Genomic DNA, 23,611 nt, shown 5'->3' on the forward strand with positions numbered 1-23,611 from the left:
AATTCAGAAAGAGGCGACTGAGGAGGAAAAACTTGCATGGAGAGAGAGCACGGGTAAATTGGACTCGAGTGGGTGTTGGATTGACTTGTCGGAACAACAGCGTTGGATGTTGCCTGATGCATATGTGCTTGCAGTAGTAACGATGGCACATGGAACAGCGCACATCAGTTCAAAAGGGATTTGTAAGATGTTGGCTCCGGTCTGGAAGAATGACGGGATTAGTAGGTGTGCAGAGAGAGTGGTGAGGAATTGTATGGTATGCTTGATGCATAATCCTGGCAAGGGAATCCCCACACCTGCAGGTCATTTCGCTCCTCCTTCCTGCCCCTTTGAGGTGATCCAGCTAGACTTCATTCACATGGATCGTTGTAATAACCTGAAATACGTCCTAGTGGTAGTTTGTGCTTTTTCCAGATGGATCGAAGCATACCCACTGAAGGACAATACTGCCTTATCCACTGCCAAAATTCTTCTTAAAGAATACTTCCCCAGATACGGAATGCCACGGATTGTATGGTCAGACAACGGAAGTGAGTTCGTAGGGAAAGTTATGCAGAGTGTGTGTGCCGGCCTAGGGATTAGACAGAAATTTCATAGTGCGAATCATCCCCAGTCCGCGGGTTTAGTCGAGGGTTACAATGGCACCCTTAAACTGAAACTCGCTAAGATACAAGCATCCACGGGTTTGTCCTGGCCAGACGCATTGCCTTTGGCTTTGCTATCAACAAGAGCAACTGTACATTCTAGAGTAGGGCTTAGTCCCTACGAAATAGTTTTCGGTCGTCCTGCAAATGTTTGGGGGGTACCTAGACCGAAAGAATTTAAGCAGCTGGAATACCCAATGTTAATTGATTACCTTTTCGACTTGACTGCTAAATTGAGTCTTATTCACCAACAGGTTTTCGATGCATTGCCAAAGCCATCGGAGAGTCCAGGCCATCAGCTGAAACCGGGTGATCAGGTGGTCATCCGAAATTTTGCAAAAACGAAAAATCTTCAGCCCAGATTTATTGGCCCGTTCCAAGTCCTGCTAGCAACGAGAACTGCTATTCGTGTGGCCGGAAGAAGAAATTGGATCCATACAACACACGCTAAACGTGTGCCTCTGCCACTTCCTTACGACAACTGGGTAAAGAAAGGAATCGGTGCCTCTGAAACGGAACAAGTCCCCAGGTTCATACCTTTCAGCGATGCAGAACTGATCACGGATTCACCAAATTCTGACTCTCCTCCTGAAACTGCTCTTTTGAACCCTGAACATTTGCTTTCTGCACCAAAAGAACATTTGTCGTCTACGAACGTGAACATTGCAACGTCAGCTGAAAATACATTGTTTCCAGATCAGACAGCTCCTGCAAAACTGAGATACAACTTACGTTCTCGCAATATGGACAAATAAAGCAGGAAACTGCCTATTTTCAGATTTGAATTTGCTATACATTGCCTCCAGCCAGGAAGTTTGCTAATACCATGTATTGTTTCTTTTTGTTTTAAAAATTGCCTTGCCGTCTGGGTAGCCGTAGGGTCGTGGCTGTGTGCCTAGTTGAATCTGCAGGGGTCTGACACAAGGTCGATCTTTCTGTTAGTTCTGGGAACTCCCAGGGCTGATAGAGGCATTTTCATCTACGTACACATCATCAGTGGTCGCGAACGGTCGTAGAAGATGGAGCTTCCTGAGCTACAACGAGAAAATGTAATTTATGCTCGCAGAAATAGACTGAACAGAATACTACACAGCAAATGCTTTCTAATGCAATGTGCAGTTACATTTTTAATTGTTTTAATAACGTTGGTGGGTGGAATCGTCTTTGGTGTACATTTGATTTTTATGCCAGTAACTACAGTACCTTCCCTTGATCCTGCTACTTCTACGGTTTCTTCTATGCATTCTTTTCACTCATTTCCTGAACACGAACAAGCTCGACGCTCAGAATTTATGAACAATACATTTGTACAGCTCTTGCATCAACACCAACTGATAGTTAATACTACAGACTGCTGGGTGTGTGGTTTGATACCTCACACTATGGATAAAGGCATTCCCTATCTAGTCTCGCCTTTTAGCTATAATGGATCATTTCAGGCCTTTCAGACCATTTTTTCATATGCCCTTGAGACCTATCCTCCGCGTCCACCACGGTCCACTAAATACAACTCAGCCAACAAAGCTTTAGTCCAGGGAATTATTGATATGATTAAAGACGTCAATAATACTCCATCTTATCCTAGAGATGAATTGCTGGTGTATTTGACTTGGAACTCTACAGAGTACCGCCTTGGTTTGGGAGAAAGCAAGCGTAAAAGCTCCACTTCAGTTTGGGTCGTGCCTCACCGAGGTCAGGTCTGTTTGCAAGGAAATGGGAGAAATCCGAGAGCTCAGCTAGGGAGCAGTGAGTGCGTTGAGACTTACGTATTTCCGTCTAACTTCTCCCCTGCCTTTCTGACTGCTAGGGGTACCTACTTCATCTGTCAGGACAGAGCATATACATGGCTGCCTGCTGACTTTTCAGGTTCATGTTATATTGCTCGATTGTTACCCCCGACATACACTGCTTCTTCAGATTATCACAAAACCAGAGTAGCAAGAGGTGTCTTCAGCAAGGAAGATACCGCTGGTCAAGAAGCTGGAGACTTCTTCAAAGGTTTTCTTCCGTTTTGGGGGCCTATGGCCAATAGTAGAAATCTTCGTCAACTAACACGGGTAGTTGAATCTACAATCACAGAAACTGCAGGTGCCCTTAGTAACCTAACAGCTGAGCTTCAGGCGGATCGTCTCATGACGTTGCAGAACCGTATGGTTCTAGACGTAATACTTGCAGATCGAGGTGGGGTATGCAGAATGATCCAATCGAGCTGCTGTGTCTTTATTCCAAATAATGCTCCAACAGTCTATGAAGCAATCTCTAAGCTACATAAGATTTCCGACTCCATACACGTAGACAAGGGAAACTGGTCCTTCATGGAGTGGTTTTGGACTCTGGTATCAGCGTGGGGATGGAAGGTTCTGATGGTCATTGGTGCCATCCTAGTATTTCTGTTCTCGTGCTGTCTTATTATCCAATGTGGTCCCGCTTTGTGTAGTCTCTGTGCTGCAACCTGTTTCAGAAAACCACCTGCATTTGGAGAAAAAGTACGAGACAAGATGATGGTGCAACAACATGTCCCTGACCTAATGAGCATAGAATTAGACTCTGACTCTGATATAGACTGAGTAATTGCCTATGTAAGGGCAAAAGGAGGGTCTGAGGTTCCGTGACGATTTTACTCGTGTTCATAACATTGTCGTAAATACATAATTTTGGTATCAGTGAACCGCAAATGATCCATTTAGTATATCCTGATGTTTTCGCTATGCTACGAGCAAGAGCACTCCTGTTACCAACACATTTGTGATTTACCCATGGCATCCATTTTAGAACACGGAAGCCATTTTGTATTCCTTGCCCTTACATAGTCAATGGACACGCAATGATCTCTTTCTTATTAAAGGACACGTAGGCTTTAACCGGCGATTCACCTTGCTAGTGACACGTGCACCTTAGGCCAGCAACGCTGTGGCAGCATGACTCGGCAAGAACTGCCTCCCCAGCCTGAGGCCAGTCCTGCTATACTGGTTCTTGTGTACGTTGGCCTGATCATGATTAGGCGGCCGAAGCTGGTAACCGTGCCCATTTACGACCCACAAACATTTCTTATCCTGTCTTTCTATCTTCCACACCTGGCTCTGCTCCTTTCCTTCTGGGCCTTTATGAGGGGGAGGTAACGAAATTTACGATGAGGCGGTCCGGGTCTTGAATGAAGAATTGACATGGGATTATGATGGACTAGTGGGAACCCCTCATTCGTAATGTTTTGACATCAGATACTGTTGACGATTCCTGTGCAACGCCAAATATTTATTGTTTAAGGCACGAATGTTTAGAACTGTGGTAACATGTAAAGAATTTGCCTGAAGCCCAATATTTAGTATATAAGGAGCAATCCTCTTTGTACAAATCGAACAGGCTCCTAGATACTGCCCATGTGTAGTTTCTGTGACTTCTGTGTCCCTGCAGTAATAAACCTTTGGTCTATGACGCCACCATCGAGAAGCCCGTGTTTCTGTTTGTTTGTGTACCAAGACAGGTTGAACTCCGGGGTCTTCGGGTGTTGTCCCTGACACCTCTGGACGGAACCAAAAAGTCCAGAACTCCAAGTGGGCGGGAGTCTAGTGCAGAAACATTCTAATGATAATAGGGCAATAGGGCAATAGGGCAACCCAAATCGAGTACTTATGCGGGAATGGTGAAATCCAGATCGGGAGAAGACATGGGCAGGGGTTTCAATTTAATCAAAGAAAGCACTACAGGAGGAATGAACGTAGGAACCAGGCAGGTTATTCCGCCTATTCATTATCCCCCCTTTAGATTCAACCCTTTAGTTGTCTATATGACGAAAGTTCCAAAGCTAGGCGCAAGTGTTATCAAAGAGGATAGGGAGGTGGTTCACAACAAAGCTATACACTGGCTGCGTCACGTGAGGGGGTGTCGTTCTATCATCAGAGAAGATATGGCCGTGGTGGAAAGAATAACCCTCCCCAGTTCTTTGACTGACTGTATTATAATTGAGTTATACAATAGGGAAATTGGGGAGAATTTGCTGGCCCTTGAGTTCCGGTCTTGCCCTCCCAAACACTCAAATATCCAAATTATACGCATGCCACTCGGTCTCTTATTGGGGGACAGGTCGACTCTGTGCTCAATAGTGTGGACTGACTACCTAGTAATAGCGTTGTTGTCCCGCCCCCCCTTAGAGAATCACCGGCATCTGAGAGGAACGAGACCTTGCCACCTATAGTGCAGTTGACCCCAGGTTCCCTGGGTGATGTATCCTACGAACAATCTATCCGAGGCACCTCTCTTGTGGAGAGTGGGACTGCTAAAGTAATCAAGCTACTTTCCTGGAATATTGCAGGACTTGAGAAAAAGATGGTAATCCCGGAATGGAATGGTTTAATTTCCAAATACGACGTTTGCATGTTTCAGGAAACATGGAGCATGACCCCCTTATACAAGTCAGGGTACACTACTTTTTTTATCTCAGCGACAAGCTCAGGTAAAGGACGGCCAGCAGGTGGCCTTATTATTTGGGTTAATGTGGCACTGAATTGGTCCATTAAAATGAATAAGTCTGGTTCAGTAGACATTCTACATTTATCAATTAAAGGGTCCCAGAATAATTTTAAGGTGGAGCTTTTTAATGTGTATGCCCGAGGCACGCCGGGGGCCCAAATATCGGGCACTATTTCACTCCTAGACTCAGCCCTTGCAGGTATCCTGCCATGGGCTAAAGTGTTGGTGGGAGGAGACCTAAACACTACTTTTGAGCCCCTGAGTGAGGATGATTTTTTGGGAACCAGCGAGGAGGATGCAAAATACTCTATACCACTGCTGTCCTTGCCCCCAATAAAAAAGTGGTCACCCAAATGAACGCCCTGACTACTGAGTATAATCTCCGTGCTCTAAATGGAAGAATACTATCTGACCCAGAAGGGGCTAATACCTATAATAGAATTGGTTGCCCATTGCGGATTGATTACTTACTACTGGATATGCTCTCATGTGGGGACCTTGTGGATATGGAGATTAAGCAGTCACAGGATAGTGACCATAACCCTTTATGTATGGAAATTAGATGGGGAGCTACCGGAGATGCTCCTAAAGCCCCATTTTTGTCATCAAAAGAAGTAGTCCCTTCTAATTGCAATCACAGACTTAAATGGAATAGGATTGCAAGTCAAAAAGACATACTAGATTGCATTAAAGAAACGGTAGATCGAGGAAATATAGATCTGGACACTCTTAATGCCTCCCCGGACATTAAACAGAGCTCCCAGGAAAGCAATCGTTACAGGGAAATGGTGGAGAAGTTGGGGTTGTTTTTCTTCGCAAATGTCTCAAAAAGTAAAAATAATGAAGGCTCCATGCAGGGGAACCTATGGTATACCCCCGTATGTAGGACAAAGAGACAGGCAATATCCCTAGCACTACGGTCAAAAAATATGGAAGGTGTAAGAGAGGCTAGGAAGGACTACAACAGGATCTTAAGGGTGGCAAAACGGGAATGGGAGGAAGACCATTGTCAAAATTTAAAACTTGCAGCTCAAGCAAGAGACTCTTATAAGTTTTGGGACCTAATTAACATCTCCAGTAGGAAAGGCTCGGATCCCATTGTAAACCATATCACCGCTCAACAATGGCATGCCCATTTTTCGAACTTATATTGTGGTGATGAGGTTTTGGAGTTGGACCCAGAGCCTATAGCTGTGCCCTACCAGGAATCTAGCTTGGGAAGCCTTCCTGACCCAGACCCCTTCACCCCTAAAAAGGTCGAGCGAGCCATTAAAAACATGGCCCCAGGCAAGGCTGCCGGCCCGAATGGCCTGCCTGGTGACCTACTCTTACACGACCCAGTGACCTGGGCTGCATACATAAGTGTCTTGTTGAACCTAATTGCCCAGGGCCAGGTTGTCCCGGAGTCGTGGCAGATGGCCGAGGTGGTGACAATATATAAGAAGGGGGATAGAGAGGACCCTGCCAACTACAGACCGATTAGTTTAATCAACGTGGTGCAGAAGGTAGTTGGCAGGGTCATTGTCTCCAGAATGGGAGAATGGCTGGAGGAAGGAAGTATTCTGTCACACTTCCAGGCAGGTTTTAGGCAGGGGGTGGGTACGATGGTCCAGGTTTTCAGATTCTTTGCGGTTTTCTGGAAATCTGTGCCCATCAGGAGGGGTTCCCTTTACCTGGCTTTTATCGACCTGAAAACCGCATTTGATCTGGTGCCCCGCAACAACTATGGCAAGTGCTGCACGACATGGGTTTCCTGATCTACCTCCTGGAATTAATAAAGAGACTTCACAAGGGCAATTATGCCAGGTTTAGATGGGGGAGCCAGTGAGATCTGACAGAGAGGGTGACTGTGAATAGAGGGGTGCGCCAGGGCTGTGTGATGGCGCCGACCCTGTTCTCCCTCTTTGTAAATGGGGTGGTGGACTATTTGAGGGAGGACCCGGCCGATGCCCCAGTCCTGGCGGGAAAAAAAACACCCACCCTTCTCTTCGCAGACGATACCCTCCTGATTTCAAAGACACCAATGGGACTCCAGAAACTCCTGGACAAATTCAGCTTGTTTTGTGTAGAGCGTGGCCTAACCATCAACACCTCCAAAACAAAGCTGATGGCACTGTCCTCATCCAAAAAAGTAAAAAGGTTAAACATCTCACTTAACAGGGCGCCTCTGGAGGTTGTCGAGGCTTTCGACTATTTGGGCATAAGAATTAATAATAAAATTACCTGGAACTCCCATTTCTCGAAAATGCTCTTGAACCTCAAGAGAGTGGCAGGAGCTATTGCACGACACCATCGAGGCTCGACCAGCAGACCTATAGCCCCGGCCCTGGCAGTCTATGAAGGGAAGGCGTTAGCTTCAGCAGTTTATGGCTCCGAACTTTGGGGGTTTGAGGACATCCCGGAACTGGTTAGGGCAGAGAACAAGTTTTTTCGAGATTTGGTCTCGCTCCCAGCCTCAACTCCTTTAAAACCACTTTTCCTTGATTTGGGCAGACGCTGAATCAAGGATATAGTCCGCCTGCGCCCTTTATTGTTCTGGCTGCGCTTGCGAAGATCAACGGATCTAGTTAATTACGCTGCAGCATTTGATGAACTCATCAGCTTGGGCGGCTGTGCCAAGATTCGATGGCTGAGCAAGCTGAAGGAGTTGGTCATGTGGTTAGGATTGGGTGAGCTTTGGCCGACTCAGTCCCCCCCACCAAAAAGTGTTGTTAAGAAATTGTATTGAGACAGAGTTCTGAAGGAGGAACTAGAGGGACATATGTGGGGACCTTTGACCGATCAATTTCTGAACAATAAGTCTGCCAAAAAGTTCAAACCATTTCTGGATTTCATCCAATCACCTGGCGACAGAACACTTTTTCTCAAATTCAGATATGGAAGCCTACCATTAAATTCATTTACTGGAAAGTGGAGACCTTCCCTCCCTGACCATACCTCATGTCCATGTTGCCCATGCCCCAAAGAGTCTTTAGCACATTTTATATTCGCTTGTAGAGCCTATAGGGGTGTAAGAAGACGGTGGCTTAGGCCAATTTGTAGAGAGCTTGGCTTCAGACAGCACCTTAACGCCCTGCGCATTCTTACAACAGATGTTTCATCATTGGCTTTGGTGCGTGGGGTCGCGAAATATTTGGGAAGAGCGTGGCAGATGAGATCTAAGCAGCTAAAGATGATTTCAATTGAGGGTGCTAAATGATATCTCAGGTTAACTGCGTCTGACTATACTGCTATTCTATTTTTAATGGTTTTACTGTTTCACCCATTTTTAACTGTGTATATGTTTCTAATGCACATACAATCTGTATCCTGCTTTGCATGAATTTTAAGGGTTGTTGGTACTTGAAATTGGTTTTTACTTTTATGATAAATGTTTTTTTATCGAATAAAGTACTACAAAAATATATATATATATATATATCAATAGAGATATCAATTATCCTTCACCATGTAGGCTCTTTTTAGAACCTGGACCTTATTTAGTATATGTGTGACTGTACATCAGTTTTTGAAGTAGGCAGTGTGAGTTATGCTTTTTTGTATAGTATTCGATGATAATTGTATAATGTTTTTTGTATTGATTATATACTATGATGATGACTGGATATGTCTATGAAATTGGGAAACAAGCTGTGGAGTGTTGCAGATTCAAAACAAAAAGTACTTTATGGTTGGCAGGATCTCACTTATTGTTAAGGTGAAGCAGCTAATTCCATCGATCCTTTATTTCTGACGTGGTTGCCAGAATACTTGACATTAACACTATGCTTGACCATCTCTGTGAGACTCTTCATGCCAGTATCTTATCCTACATTATTACGTGAATTACTCTTCCCTTCAATTAAGTAGTTTGAAAAAGAGAACAGGAATGCAGATGCTGTGAAAAATAGCAGTGCTGAGATCTTTTGTTTGTTTGATGCTACATAGAGACTCTCCATTCATTCACTTCATGAGGTTTCCATTTGCCTGAACTTTCAATCTTCCCACTCCATTCCTAGCTCCAAACTTTCTGCTTTATTCAATCTCCCTACTCTTTTCTCCTCTGGAGGCGATTATAGCCTGAAATGCTTTAAATCGTTCAGCGATAGAAGAACTCCAGGACTTTGAAGGAGGATTTGAAAGTATTTGTATTAAAACCAGTTAATATTCAATAATAAAGAAAGAGGCAGCAACAGATGTAAATCATTATCAGTATAAAGAGACAGTCTCATAACAACTTTAAGTAAATGTCATTTAGATTAAAATGTTTAGGTCTTCACATCTTCGGGGTGCATTAAAGTACTACTATTCACTTTCAAACTGAGTATACATGCATTTTAACATCCAGCGTACATGTCAAAAACGAAAATTGTGCTATGTAGCTTTGTTATGTTGAATGTTTGTTAAATTTTTAAACAAATGCATGACAAACTAAGGTTCAATTTTAAAAGAAAGCAACATGAGTTCTGCTAATATAAGCAAAAAGAGTACTTTTCATACATGAATGAAGCCTGTCGATGTGTATAATTTCCTACCATTCCACCCTCCTCCTCTTGTTCTTGCTGGGGGCTAACAGCAGATTCCTCCTCCTGCTCAGGAGCTACAGCAGATTCCTCTTCCTCATCTTCTTGGTCTGATCCATCCTTTCTCTTTTTCTTCACATCAGCCTGTATGTTTTCCGGATCAGGTGCAAAGTCGAAAGTGAAGAAATTATAGGCATCATCGTTAGCAGGTGCTCCGGTCTGAAATCATGCAGAAATTGGAAACCGTGAGAGAAGCAATAGGACACAGGGAATGTCTTAAACAGTCCATGTGACTATAAAGGTTTAACATTTTTAATGTAAACAAACCACTCTCATGGGTATATTACTGAAAGTAGCCTAAAGCATGCAGTGTAAGTGGAGATGGTGATCATATGACACCTCAAAACAAGAGCCCAAAAACAGTAATCAGGTGAATGTTTAAACTTTGAAGATCACATAGTCAGATAGTTAAACATCCTAACTATCATCAGGGACAGCTGTTGAAGGTGGTGAAATGATTGGTGCCAAGGGGTGCCTTTTTCAGCACAATTTTCTTAAAAGTACTTAAAACATATGCAACGGATTTATGATCAATAGAGTAAGCTAAAACCTTTCATCAGCAGTTATTTGGAGTGGGTTATCAATTGGTACCGTCTGAAATCAATATAAAGGAAAGCAATATATTTTAAAATACTATTTCCTAAAAATAATTGGCTAAGACTGCAATTTCTAATGAACTGGGTACGCAAATTGACATATTTTTCTACCCTTTTTCAAATAGAAGAAAACATCATGTTTGATTTTTACGATCTTTTCAATTTCACATCCTGCCCCATCTAAAATTGTTGAGTTTAGTTCCCAAAGGTAAATTCGGTTGGAAATGGATCTTTATGATCAAAGTTACCTTATTTACACCCAACAGGAAATCACAAAGAGATTTCTGGCAGGCGAACACCCTATTTGCGCAGGCTGTGATTTAGGGCATTCTACGTAATTCCAAGGTATGGTAAGACTTGGATGTGCATGAGCACAAAAAGTAAATTTGTGAACATTCACAAACTGCGAATATTTGCCTTTTCAGATACGGGTCGTGATTATGCTCCAGCCCAGGGCTGATGTAAATCACTGTCCATGGTGGGAGGGCAAATGGATTACTCCCTAATTTTGATGTGGTGTGGGAGACGGGATTACTTTAAAATATTTTCCTCATACAGGAAAAAAATGCATTTGCACAGGAGATACCATCCCCCCCTGAGAAGGATTCTCAGCCACTGAGCTTTCTGTGCTATAGGATTACGTTCCTAATTTTGAAATCCCATGGCTTTTCAAGGAATTTGCATGGAAACTGCAATATATATAATATATATATATATATATATATATATATATATATATATATATATATATATATATATATATATATATATTGCCTGGCAGTGATGGAAACCGATAAAGAAAAATAGAAAACGCAAATACAAATATCTCTTCAAAATTCTCAAAAGGAAATCGCTTGTCCACAGTATCCCTTGACCAGCAGCGAAATGGCGTTCCAAAATCCAAAACGGCCTTGTGATGTAAATTGTTCTTCAAGAAAAATACTTTTAAACAGTAGAGGGGCACGTGAAACATGACATTTGAGCAGCAACAACACAGATAGTATGGAGGTTCCACCAATTCAAGGAATAGAATCCACTATTTTATTCTGGTCAATATAGTAACATTATTTACTTTCACACTAACAATATCTACATGAAATATTTGTTACATAAAATTCTTACTTGGGGTTTTTCTTGGATTCTCTTGATGGCGTCCGCAAATTTCACTCTGTGTTTCGTCTCAATATCTTGCGTTTCCTGCAGATCATCTACATCTTGCTGTTAAATAAAAAATCCAAACACATGAGATGCAAAATAACAAATAAAAGATAAACAAGCATTTGCAATGCAATCGGTCTAACCTTTGGGACCTTATATGTATTTAGCTATGCAGCACATTAGCCTGGGCGCTGAAACATCTATTGTTCTTTAACATGGAGGGAAAGTAAGCACAAAACTGCATGATACGCCAGGTATGGGAACACATGGATAGAAATATTGACTTTCAGTTGGAAATTGTATAGTCCAAAGCTCTGTTTTTAATATAAAATCAGGGCCTTAGGTGGTCATATCACTGAAAATACAGGATTGGAAAAAAATATTATTGTCTACAGGTGCTCGTCTAAGACAATTTCTATGGACTGGAATCTAGAGAATGATAAAGTGATTCTGGTATTTTACTGACCTCTGAGTGTCGTTTTCTATCAAGAAAGTTATATAGAGGCAGTTGCCAGAAATATTTAAAAAAAGAAAGACACTCTGATTCTGGTATTTTACTGACCTCTACTGGTCGTTTTCCAGCAAGACAGTTAAATAGAGGCAGTTGAACAAGCAGACAGCAATTCTGGTATTTTACTGACCTCTACTTGCTGTTTTCTGTGAAGACAGTTAAATAGAGGCAGTTGAATAGAAAAAAAAGTCCTGAAGCAGACATGTCCTAGGGCTGATCTCCAGAGCCCACAAAGTACATACACATATACAGCAGCGGTGCGTCCATTGGGGCGTAGGGGCGTAGCCCCCCCAGCCACCACATGGACCCGCATCGCTGCCGCCGGCCGCAATCCTTAAATAAAATAAATGCATTGCAATACATTCATTGCAACAATCAGCCGCCAGGTGGCCTGCTGCAGTTGCGCAATCCCGATAGTTGTGCAATCCCGATGGGGAATTTACAGTGCGCATGCTTGGGAAAGTGGGATACTTCCTCAAGCATGCGCACTGTAAGGTCCCCATCGGGACCCAGGGGTGCTGTTCGCCTGCCACAGCCCGGGTTCACAAAGGGCGACAGGGCGAGCAGCAAAAATGCCCCTCTAGCCAATCCTGACTCTGCAGGCAGTGCCAGGATTGGCTTGTCAGCCCCGCAGCTTCCATCATTGGATGCCGCGCGTGTGGGGTATTTGGAATTGGCTGGTTTTGTTGTGACGTGGCAGCCGCAAGCTGAGGAGCTAACAGGATGTGGAGCGCATCAGAGCGGCGTGACTGCAGCAACATGTGGTGGGCCGTCAAAAATCGCCATGTGATTGATGTGAAATATAATTATTGCCAAGCCTCAGGTCACGGAGCCGGTGACCGATCTAGCATCGGCCGCCCAGGACAGACTTCGGTCACTGGTCTGCAGACTCACCGAGGCTCGCGCTATCCTGGGTCTGAGCTGCGCTGGCAGCATACATCAAACAGTTCAGTAATACCTCGCATAATACTGTTGCTGAGACTTCTTTGGGCCGGCAGCATTCACGTGGCATGTCGTCATGTAGCCGATAATCACCCATTTCTTGTGTTCGATTACTGTGACAGCCTGTAGGCAGATAATCGGGCGGCAGTTATGTTTCATATTTTGTTGCAGCCGAGTGCCCAGACCGCTGCCTGCGCCCAGTACGCCAGTTTAATTGGTGCCACAGTGCCAGCCTCTTCTGCGAACATTCATTCACTTGGTGACCAGAGCTATCCCAGAGGCTGCAGCACATTAAGTTGACCCGAATGTCACACCCTGGTGTGCCAGCGTGCTGCAAGATTCTGTACCGGCCAGCTTGCCTCACTCAGGTCTGTGTGCTTGTTGTATATTTACTTATGATTGATAATGATTTACAGCACGAGCCTCAGCCTGTGGTTCACTGCTCACCTCAGACGGTGGTGGCGCCCCGGCGGGCTTGGCTCAGCTGATACTCCACTGTCTGTATTGATTGATAATAGCAGCTGAGATCTGCGGGGGCGCATCTCAGCTGGTAGTTTGGGTGGACAGTTTTGTTGTCAGCAGAACGGACCCTTTAGTTTTTTTTAAGGTGCAACAAATTTCTGGGTCTTTCTGGTGATTAAACTATGTAACCTAGGGGCATTTTACGGGAAGGCTAATTCAGTTGCAGCAAATGTTGGAACACATGCTTGCCTTCGTTATATCTTAATGAATTTGCCATCTGGGACACGTTGAGGAGTTGCTCGTACTGCTAGGTTTTCCATTTGCATGGCCTTGGCTGGTTTCACTGGATAACTACTGAAGCTGGCTTTTTATCTTGCATATTAATCAAAACTTCACAGACGAGCACAAAAATATGAGTTACTGCTTTAATTTACTTGCAGGAAGAGTCACTCGTTTGGCAGTAGAAAGTCACTCATACACACACTGAAAGCACAAGAATGTCACGCATAAGCAGTCTGAAAACTTGCCACCTATGCTGGTCATAAGAATTAAACACTCACTGCAGTATTTGATTGGTTTATTGTCTGTCCAGTCAGGTGCTGCTCACTACAGACTAGTAAGTGCTAATAGTACCTTCTCAAATCCTTATTTAATTTACTTTCACTTTTAGTGCCTCATGATCTTGAGCCAAAATAAACCTGGCACTAGGTTAGTGCACTTCTGTTTCTGGCGCTTTGCGCTGTTTTAAGATATTCTTAGTATTTCTCGTTGCTCAAATGAGTAATTTCTGATATTTATGTTTCCCTCACCTTCATCTTCATTGCTTGATTTTGCTTGTGAGAAAGTGTCACTCATATTCGTTGAATGTCACTCATAAATACACTGAAATGATGAAAATGTCACACATAAGCATTCTGAAACCTTGGCAGCTATGGGTATTTCGTGTCTGACTCGGCGCTGATAATTCCAATGCTGTGCCCCGGAGTTGCCGGAATGTTCACTCTCTCCAAGGTCGGTGCTGAGTGCCTCGAGCTAAGAGCAGGTGATGGGCTAGAGGTTGTTTAGGTACCATGGTGCATTCAATGAGAGGCAGCCATCTGAAACCACATCCGGCCATACTTTGCTTGGTATCGGTGCCATGGTATTAACGCGCAGATTGGCACAAGTGGTTATTGTAACGGTGAATAACAGAGACGTTTTTCACTGCGGGGTTTCTGAATGTCATGAAAGAGGCAAGGAGAGCGAAACTCGAGATGTCTATGAAGCCACTGAAAACCCCGAGGTGACTGCTCAAATCAACATATTAAATAAAAATACCAGGCCTACTGACACCTTCCCGACCACCCTTCTCCACACCTCGCCTAATCCCAGCCCTTTTCCGTGCCTCTGCTGGAGTCGGAAGCGCGCTCACAGCAGCAGTGAGAGGGAGCATCCTGTCAGCACGGATGGTTTTGTCCTTGCAGCGCAGTTCTACAGAGTTGATGTGCGTAAAAAAGTATGGGAACTATGATCTGGGACTCACTCCTCTAATCTAAGGTAACTTTATTTTCAAATCAATTCCTGCCAGCAACGTAGACTGTGCGATTGCAGTATTTAGTGGAGTAGAGTGGGTCTTTTGAGTCTCTCGAATCTATTATGGCCCATTCTGTTCGAGGAAAACACCGCACTATTTCCCTCTTACTATTTCTTTTGCAGCCACTTAAACGGAGAAGGGAGCCTGAACTCAGTCTCTCACGTGGCTCCACTTTATTCTGGGAAACAAGAAAAGTCAGCGAGTGAGAACACTTCGCTATTCTTTTGGTAGGTCCAATTCAGTTGTGTCTATTTTTATTAGCACGTTTGCTTAAAGCTCTGGGTGCTCGCAGGGTGTTGTGTGTGTGTGTGTGTGTGTGTGCACGTGGTGTGTGGGTTTTATTTCATCTTCGGCTCTGAGCTGGATGGAGTAAGGGGCAGGCTTTTGTCAGGCAAAGGGGCACTGAACTCCAGAAGCTCATTCACGCCCCAGTGCAGGGGAACAGTATATGCTGCGGTGACTTGTTACAATATCAATTGTGAACTGCACGTTTTGAAAGTGCAAGGTGTCACTGCAGCTATAATCAAAGGTCTTTTTAATTGTACCCCCTAAATGTTTAAACATCCTTTCGTTTTTTACTGCAGTGCGTGTGTTGTACTAAAGTATGTAAACCTTTGACCCCTTTGTTTACTGGGTAGTGGGTACCAGTGAAGCCCCGGGTAATGTTTGTTGCCACCCTATATTCGTCCCTCTGTCTGTCCCTCTCTAAAAGACGCTGGAAATTCAGTTGTTTAGTTCGGCAGATTGTTGGTCCGCAATAGCTCTGATTCACTTATTTGTTTCAAAGTCAAGTTTTTTTCTCAATGGGCCTTTGATTAAGATGGATTAAATGATTTTAAACTGACCGGCAACAGGGTATTTATTCAAATTTTGTGATAAGGTTTATTATCAAACACAATTGTTTTATTTCATTTATGTATCGTTACATGGAGCACAGAGGGGCTTCCTGGCACCTTTATTAGAAAACAAAAAAAATGACCACATTTCTTGTCAAATTAATTCACGCTAAGCAACAAACAACTGAAAATGAAAGTGACTTTTATTGGTGTGAAAGCTGTGGGGTTCTCTGAAAGGAGTGAAGCACTTTGAATTAAATAACTAAGCTCTGTGTATGTGGTAAGGTCTTCAGTGTGTCTCACTCTCTCTCGCTTTCTTTTTCACACCATTTTCCTCTGCACTCTTTCTCTCTTTGAAACATGCTCCCATGTTCCTCCCCATGTATTCCTGGAATCTTGCACCTGCATGCCTCTCAAGCAGTCGTTCTCCTCTCCAACAGTTTCCATTCTCTCCTTTTTGTGCATAATTCCTTTCATTTCCTCTACCTTTCCATGTCCCATGCGCACAGAACATGCCCCTCCACTCACCCGTGAGCACTGCATCCTCGTTTCCTTTCTTTGGGTACATATTTGACAGTAGTGTGACCCCCTTTATATGCGAGCTCACAATTGGCACACTACCATTTTCAAGATGCTCGCAGAGAGGCCAAGGATGAATGTGCCTGTTGTGTGAATACCTTTATCACCAGTGCTCAATTTGAGCAGGTGCTTTCAGGTGCCCAGCACCAGCACTTCTTTTACAGGGCCGGGGCTACGATTTCTGTTCCTGCAGGTGATGGTTTCAATATTAATTGCCCAATTTAAAATAAAAAGAACCACACACTTTATCATACATTGGTGCTGCGTGTCGTGAACTCTTTACACACATTTGTAAGAGTAGTTTTTATCTAATGAAATATTGTTTAGCCTGTATCATTCACAAAGGCAGTGTAGTTGCTATTCCCTTCTGCTTTTAATCATGTTGCTATTTTAACAATGTTTTAATTGTTTTGATGAATTATGAAACTGTACTGTATGTGGTGTTAAGGATTTTTGAAATCCGAAAAAAACTTGAGGATGATGACTAATAGTCGCTAAACAAATGATAGTCTGAAAAATGATAGTGGTGAATTCACGGGCTGGTTTTTTATTGATTTGTTTTTAGCCTACGCCCTGACTGTTGGCCCTATGGTGTCGTTTGTCAGTGTTTTCTTTCTGATTTTCTGTCTTGGCCCAAGTCTGGCTTCTGATAGGCTTTCAGTGTTAGCTGTTAACTTGCTGATCTGAAGGCTCGAGTACCCATTAATGTTTGCAGCACATGGTGGTTTCTCACAGTACACCACATGTCGACTGCCCCATCACCTTTATTCATGTTTAAGGGTAGGTTATGTGTATTTGTAGAGCGCTCCGCCGCCCACGAGGGTATCCAGGCGCTGTGTACGGGTTCAGCCACGCCTAGAGAACCTAGGGAGAGTTATTCGAAGGACCAGTTCTTCTTCAGCTGTATGTGTGGTGGGAGTAAAACACAACTTGTTCTTTATCCATCACATCTTTTATTTTTGATGTGCGTGTAAGCCACTGCTAATCGCCCAATATTGGCCTCCGAGCACCTGGAGGAGTACATACAGAGCCGGCTTTAGGGCGGTGAGACGGGTGCAGCAGCATCTGTTGCGGACCTTGGTTGGGGGCACGGTTTAAATTACTTATGGGTTTAAAAGGACTGTGATTCTGGGCAAATCACTTAATCTCCCTGTGCCTGAATGTGTCCCTGTGTAACATAACCGGTGCTCATGTAAAGTGCTCCAATACCTTTGGGTCGAGTTTGTGCATTAAAAAAAAGGCTTATTGTATGTTGATGGCAAGGAAACCAGTCACATCTTTTCTGCTGGTGCGTTTGAATTACAAGGCTCATCTCTCCCGTTTTGTCGCTTTCACTCAGAGTTTTTTGGGAATATCCTGATTAAGTGATTTGTAATTAATCTGTCACACATATATTCCTCATTGCTTTCCCAGTGACTTCCCAGCCAAAAGACAACTGGATCCCCTTCCAGCAGTATCTGAGTCTGAAATGTGTCTGTTATGTAATGCTCACCTTAAATTTAGCCTTTACTACTAACATCAGTGGCACCTCCTGTTGTGGTTGTGGGCAAAGTTTTATAATTGGGTAGCTCATGTGCATTTTCATGACTAATAGGTGGGACAGATGCTAGTCTATAAGCGATCCTTGGGGATGGTCTGAGAACGGTTCAATACATTTTACTCCTCTGCATATACCATTGTTGCTTGCTTGGCATCAGTCATGGGTCATTGACATCCCATTCTAGTTGCTAAATATTCTGATTTAAAGCTGTGAAAACACAAGGAATCTATTTACTCCACATCAAAAACTGTTTATTGGTAATGGGGTAACAGTCAGTACCAATGTTGTAGGGCAGGATCTTGATATGGCTGCCATCCTTCCATCATGCTGCCTTATCCATGGTTGCTGAGTCCATCTTAGAATAACTTCACTCTGTCAGTGCCACCAATTGCAATGATTTGATCTTTCCTTGTGTCATCACCCACAACAAATTCTTCTACTCTTAGAGCTGAGATTTTCATGAAAGTCTTATAGTCTGAATTCAGCACCTGAGCGTAATAGGACGGAATGTATGAAGCTCTGTGGTTATACTGAATAAGCAGCTACCTATGTTATGCCATCTATTAATGTAATAACTGCACTTTCACAATTGCTTTATTAACCTTCCTGCTTTCTCAAATTTGTTTGAAAATGCACAATTTTTCTTCTTTTTTTTCAAAATTTTCATGGGGGGGGTTATCACCCCAAACCCCCCTTTTGGGGTTCGGGCTCGCTCGCTGCGCTCGCTCGCTACGTGCTGTATGCAAATCACTTTGCGCCCCACCACTTTAAAATGTCACCCACCGCCCCTGCACATATAAGTATATACTAAAGTACGTACAAGAGGCCTTGAATGCTCGACCTAAAAATAGTTACAACAAAGGAACAGTTACCATGCCACTCTGTCCCACCTGCTTCTCAAGACACAAGGCCCCTGACAGTGACACACTAACTACGAGCAACATACATTGTGCTACAGGGAGGGAATTTAAGTAAATTCTCCTTGTCAGCTCCTTCTGAAAAATTAATATTCTGGCAGTGCTCATGTGACCCGAATCTTCCAGTGATGTCATAGGGTGTCACCTTCAAATGAGACATTTAGTGCTAAATTCCTGTAGAACCCTGGTAAAAGAGAGAAGGGGAAGTGTACTCATACTCCTCCATGACGTCTCCAATCGCCAGAAGTACTAAGGTCACAGGAGTAAACACTAATTGTTCATGTTAATTCTGTTCAGCTACAGAAACATGTAAAATGAACAGGAAAAGTTTGGAATGGATTTCTTTATTTTTTATTTCAACCAATGCTCTGCATTTTGTCCATCAACTGTTGTTTTTGCATTGGTCACCCCAAGTGGGACAGGTATGCTCAGACGTGAATCTTCTGCTCTCCATGCCACTGGAATTAAGCTATCCTGGCTGATGAGGACTGAAACCCCGAAACCGGTCCTAGAATGCTTGTTTCCAGTCCAGGGAGGACCTGGCTTGGCAGTTCGGGCTGGACTGTTCCCATGGGGCACAGGGTCAAGACTGATCTGCATATGGCTGGGTTCAAACTGGAATGGCATGGTGAGAAAAAAAATGATGGATTTAGGCCCAGATCTCTGTACTGGAGTGAATGTATGACATTGTTCTGCATTCTCTCCATCAACTGTTGTTTTTGCATTTGTCACCCCGAGTGGGACGGGTATGCTCAGACGTGAGTCCTGTGCTCTCCATGCCACTGGAATCAAGCTATCCTGGCTGAGGAGGGCTGAAAGCCCGAAGCCGGTCCTAGGAAGCTTGTTTCCAGTCCAGGGAGGACCTGGCTTGGCAGTTCGGGCTGTACTGTTCCCATGGGGCACAGGGTCAAGACTGATATGCATATGGCTGGGTTTAAACTGGAATGGCATGGTAAGCAAACAAAACGATGGATTTAGGCCCAGATCTCTGTACTGGGGCATTCTGTCCATCAACTGTTGTTTTTGCAATTGAAATTTCAAGCATAATAAAGACCACACTGTACATGTCAACATAAGGTGGCAGCACAAAGCCAAGGTAATCATATACAGTCTTAAAGTTACTGAACAAAAACATCAGATAAACAAGAGCGACTACAAACCGGTGTTAATAATAAAAAACAAAGTGAGGTACAATAATACTGACATTTTACGATTCAACAAGTGAGCACCCCAGAGGGACAATGAATATAATGTCTCCAGCAGAATGCACAGGGTCAAAGTAGGAAAGAAACCAGCATTGGCATAGTCAGTAGGGCTTGCCCTTAGGGACCTTATAAGTATTTAGCCATGCAACAGTTGTTGTTGCACCAAGGATATTGTGGGGGCTACGAGGAACATGGCGGCCGCTAGCTGAGCGGCCGTAGTCACCTTCCTTCATCAATGGAGCAACTAATTCGCCCTGCATAAGATGAGTAATTTTGACCCATGTGTTATATACGTTATATACGTGTGAAAAGATAAGCAATTAGTGAGCCTGTCCGCATTGGGCTTTATCGCTTTATCGCACTGGGCTTTTCCGTGGTTGCTGAGTATGTCCCCGAATGTTTGCTTCTGCCAGTCGAGTGAGACCGGTAAGGTCGTGGCTGAGAACCGGCACTGCAGGGAGAGCGGCTGTAATTCACCTGGGAGCTGTGACGATGTATCCGGGATCCGGCGTTGGTTGTGGGAGGAGGCAGCCAGATTGAGTAGGAGGCGAGACTCTGCATTGCTGGCGTTCCGGGTCGGCGGCGGTGGTGCAGGCAGAAGTGTATGCGGAACGGAGGCTGTGAGGAGATTCGATCAGAGAACCGCAAGTAGCTGTGTGTGCAATGCTCTGAAAGACGTGGTGACGGAGGCAGTGGGAGAGGGGGTGAGAAAAGACAGCGAGGGCGATATTTGGGCCAGCAAACACCAAATAACAAATCAAGAATTAACTCACCATCTATACAGCATTGTTATCAACACGAGTGTTTCGACAAGGTGCATGGATGTAGAGGGAGGTTGTGACAAGGACAAGGGCAAAAAAGCCAAAGAGAGCTTAGGAAGGGCCAGTAGCACTGAGGAAAATCATTCTCCGGAAAGAAAGAACAGATATGCACTAAGAGCTAGGACAGTGTTTAACGCATCTAGAGGAAACTCTGGTTATACACCTCGCATCTCACCCCCTATTTTGGCAGTGAAAGAGCGGGCAAGAAAGGTGAAAACTAAACTAAACACCTCTGAACAATATTTAAGCCCCAAAACTATCAAAAGCAGGGGGAAAAAGAAAGGGGGCCAAGGGGCAGAGGTAAATATAAAAGTTACCCCCTCACTTAAATCCTACTACAAAGTAATGTCCAACACCACTACCACAACCACAACTTCTACCTCTAGTACCCAGCCCGTGCAGAATAGTAAGGGTACGCACCCCGCTCAGCTATCTAAGCCCATCCCGGCTATCCCGGAGGTAAATTCAGAGATAAATACTGCTCCAGAAGAGGTAATAGTACATGCCGATATTGGCCTGAGTAATCGATATTCGGCTTTAGAGGAGGAAAGTCAAAAGGACACACAAACATCGGCTGGATGCGCAGATATGTTGAACACTGCGCAAGATGTATCAAAAGGTCAGCTCGACCCCACTGATAGTTCAGGTAGTTCAGGTATGGGTGTTACACTTCTTGTAAATAAACCAGATGCAAGTGCAGGTTCGCTGGCAGATATTCTATTGGCCATGAAGGAAGAAATCACAAGCAGGTTTAAAGTCTCTGAAACTAATCAAGCTGAGATGGCAAACAGATTTAATGTCTCGGAGGCCAACCAAGCAGCAATAAAGGCTTCATGTGAGGAGTTGACAAAGAGGGTGGATGAAGTCACTCTTAGGACAGAAGTAATGGAGCTGGAACTTCCTAAGATAAAGGAGTCAGTGAGATCTACTGAGGCAGAGGTTACAAAGCTTTACGCACAGAATAAAGAACTAAAGGAAGATATTGAACGTTTGGAAAATTATTCACGTCGGAATAATTTGAGAATCCTTAATGTGCCAGAATCTATGGAGGGGGCAGATATCAAGGGGTTTGTTATCGCTCTGCTGAGGGGGACAGTGTTGAAAGATATGGCAGAGGTGGACTTGCTGCGGGATATACAGAGAGTTCACCGTGACCCCTACAAGAGAAATCCTACAAAGCAGAAACCCAGAAAAATCTTGGTTAACTTTTTGACATACTCTATAAAAGAACAGATTCTCTCCAATGCATTGAAAGTAGGTCCCATCCACTTCAATAGCTCTAACCCCTTTACATTTTATATAAGATCTGATATTTCACATATCACTGCTGCAAGGCAATGGGAGTTGGGGAAAAGACTAGAGGTGTTAAACAGTTTAGGAGCCAAGGCACAGCTGAAGTTTCCGGCACAGTTGAGAGTTATGTGGAATAACCATATGCACCTGATTAAGTCTGGGGAAGAAGCGGATGCCCTCATAGCTAAGATTAGAGACCAAAAATAGGGGTAGGGAGCGATAAAGACTTAGATAGATTAATTGGGTCTTTTACTAAAATAATGTGTAATAGGTAGGGATTTTTTTTATAAACAATAATTGTGATCTTATAGTTGCTTCATGGAGGGGGAAGATGGCTAAATAGGCCTTCGCCTATTAGCAGGGAGGGTTCCTCATGGGCAGAGAGGGCAGAGAGGTCACGGGGTTAGGGGAGGGGGGGGTTGGTAGGGAGGGTGCACGTGGTGGGGGAGCAGTGGGAAAAAATGGAAAAAAAAATCAACCTCATCTAAACCTTTTAAGTAATGTGTTAAGTCTAGCCTCAAAAAAAGGGTCAACACTCATGGGTAGGAAACGAGGAGGATGGCTACTGTGACCTCAAGGAGTAGTGGGGCAACTTTTATCTCGTGGAACGTTAATGGCTTAAGATGCCCTCGGAGGCAGAGGCTTATATTCAAGCATTTAGAATTGTCAACTGCACAAATATGCTTGCTACAGGAGACACACTTGAGCCATGAAGAGAGCATAGCAACTTTCTCAAAAATCACTTGGGTTAAGAGCTTTGGTGCATCAACACAAACAGCCCAAAATAGAGGGGTAGCCATACTAATTAAAAAAGGGACACCCTGTAATATTAAAAAAGTACAGTCAGATTGTTCCGGTAGATGGTTGATCGCTACTTTAGCATTTGAAAATCGCGATATGGTCTGTGCCTCTTTCTACGGCCCGAACTCAGATGACCCCGACTATATCTATAAATTGCAATCAAGATTGATGTTGGAGCCACCACCATATGTGATAGGGGGGGATTTTAATGTTTTGATTGACCCTCTTAAAGATAGATCTAATGTAAGTCATTATAAAGGTGCAGTGAAGGTACGTAGGGCGTTAGTTAACATGATCCACGATATGGATCTAGTAGATCTGTGGAGGGAAATAAAAGGAAATGAGAAGGGCTTTACTTTTTTTAGCAAAAAGTATCGTCATTCCTCCAGGATTGATTATATCTTCCTTGATAGAGGCTCACTAGCTAGCATAGAAGAGATTTTAGTCCTTCCGGGTCATCTATCCGATCATGCACCTTTACGTATTGTGTATCAGTTCAAGGAAACTCTGCGACGGGCATTAAGGTGGACCCTTAATAGGACCAAGCTGCAGGACCCTGATGTGATTACCGCTGTACAGGCCTCAACCTCTGAGTTTTTTGTGTTGAACTCCGACTCAACAACCCCAGATGTTGTCTGGGACGCCTATAAAGCCTGGCTCAGAGGGAAACTCCATGGAGTCATCTGTTATAAGAACAAGATCGA

General features: G+C 43.8%; 1 protein-coding gene across 1 annotated transcript in view; it reads right to left on the reverse strand.

The window, feature by feature from the left end:
* CC2D2A (coiled-coil and C2 domain containing 2A) overlaps nt 1-23,611 on the reverse strand; it is a 527,307-nt gene that overhangs the window by 392,035 nt on the left and 111,661 nt on the right. The window contains exons 6-7 of the mRNA XM_078678452.1: nt 11,392-11,487; nt 9,626-9,832 (exon numbers count right to left, since the gene is read on the reverse strand). Of these exons, the coding sequence (XP_078534578.1) occupies nt 9,626-9,832; nt 11,392-11,487 (303 nt within the window). The remainder of the gene's footprint in view (nt 1-9,625; nt 9,833-11,391; nt 11,488-23,611) is intronic.

This window comes from Lissotriton helveticus, chromosome 2_2 (assembly GCF_964261635.1).
Source record: "Lissotriton helveticus chromosome 2_2, aLisHel1.1, whole genome shotgun sequence".
Lineage (NCBI taxonomy): Eukaryota > Metazoa > Chordata > Amphibia > Caudata > Salamandridae > Lissotriton > Lissotriton helveticus.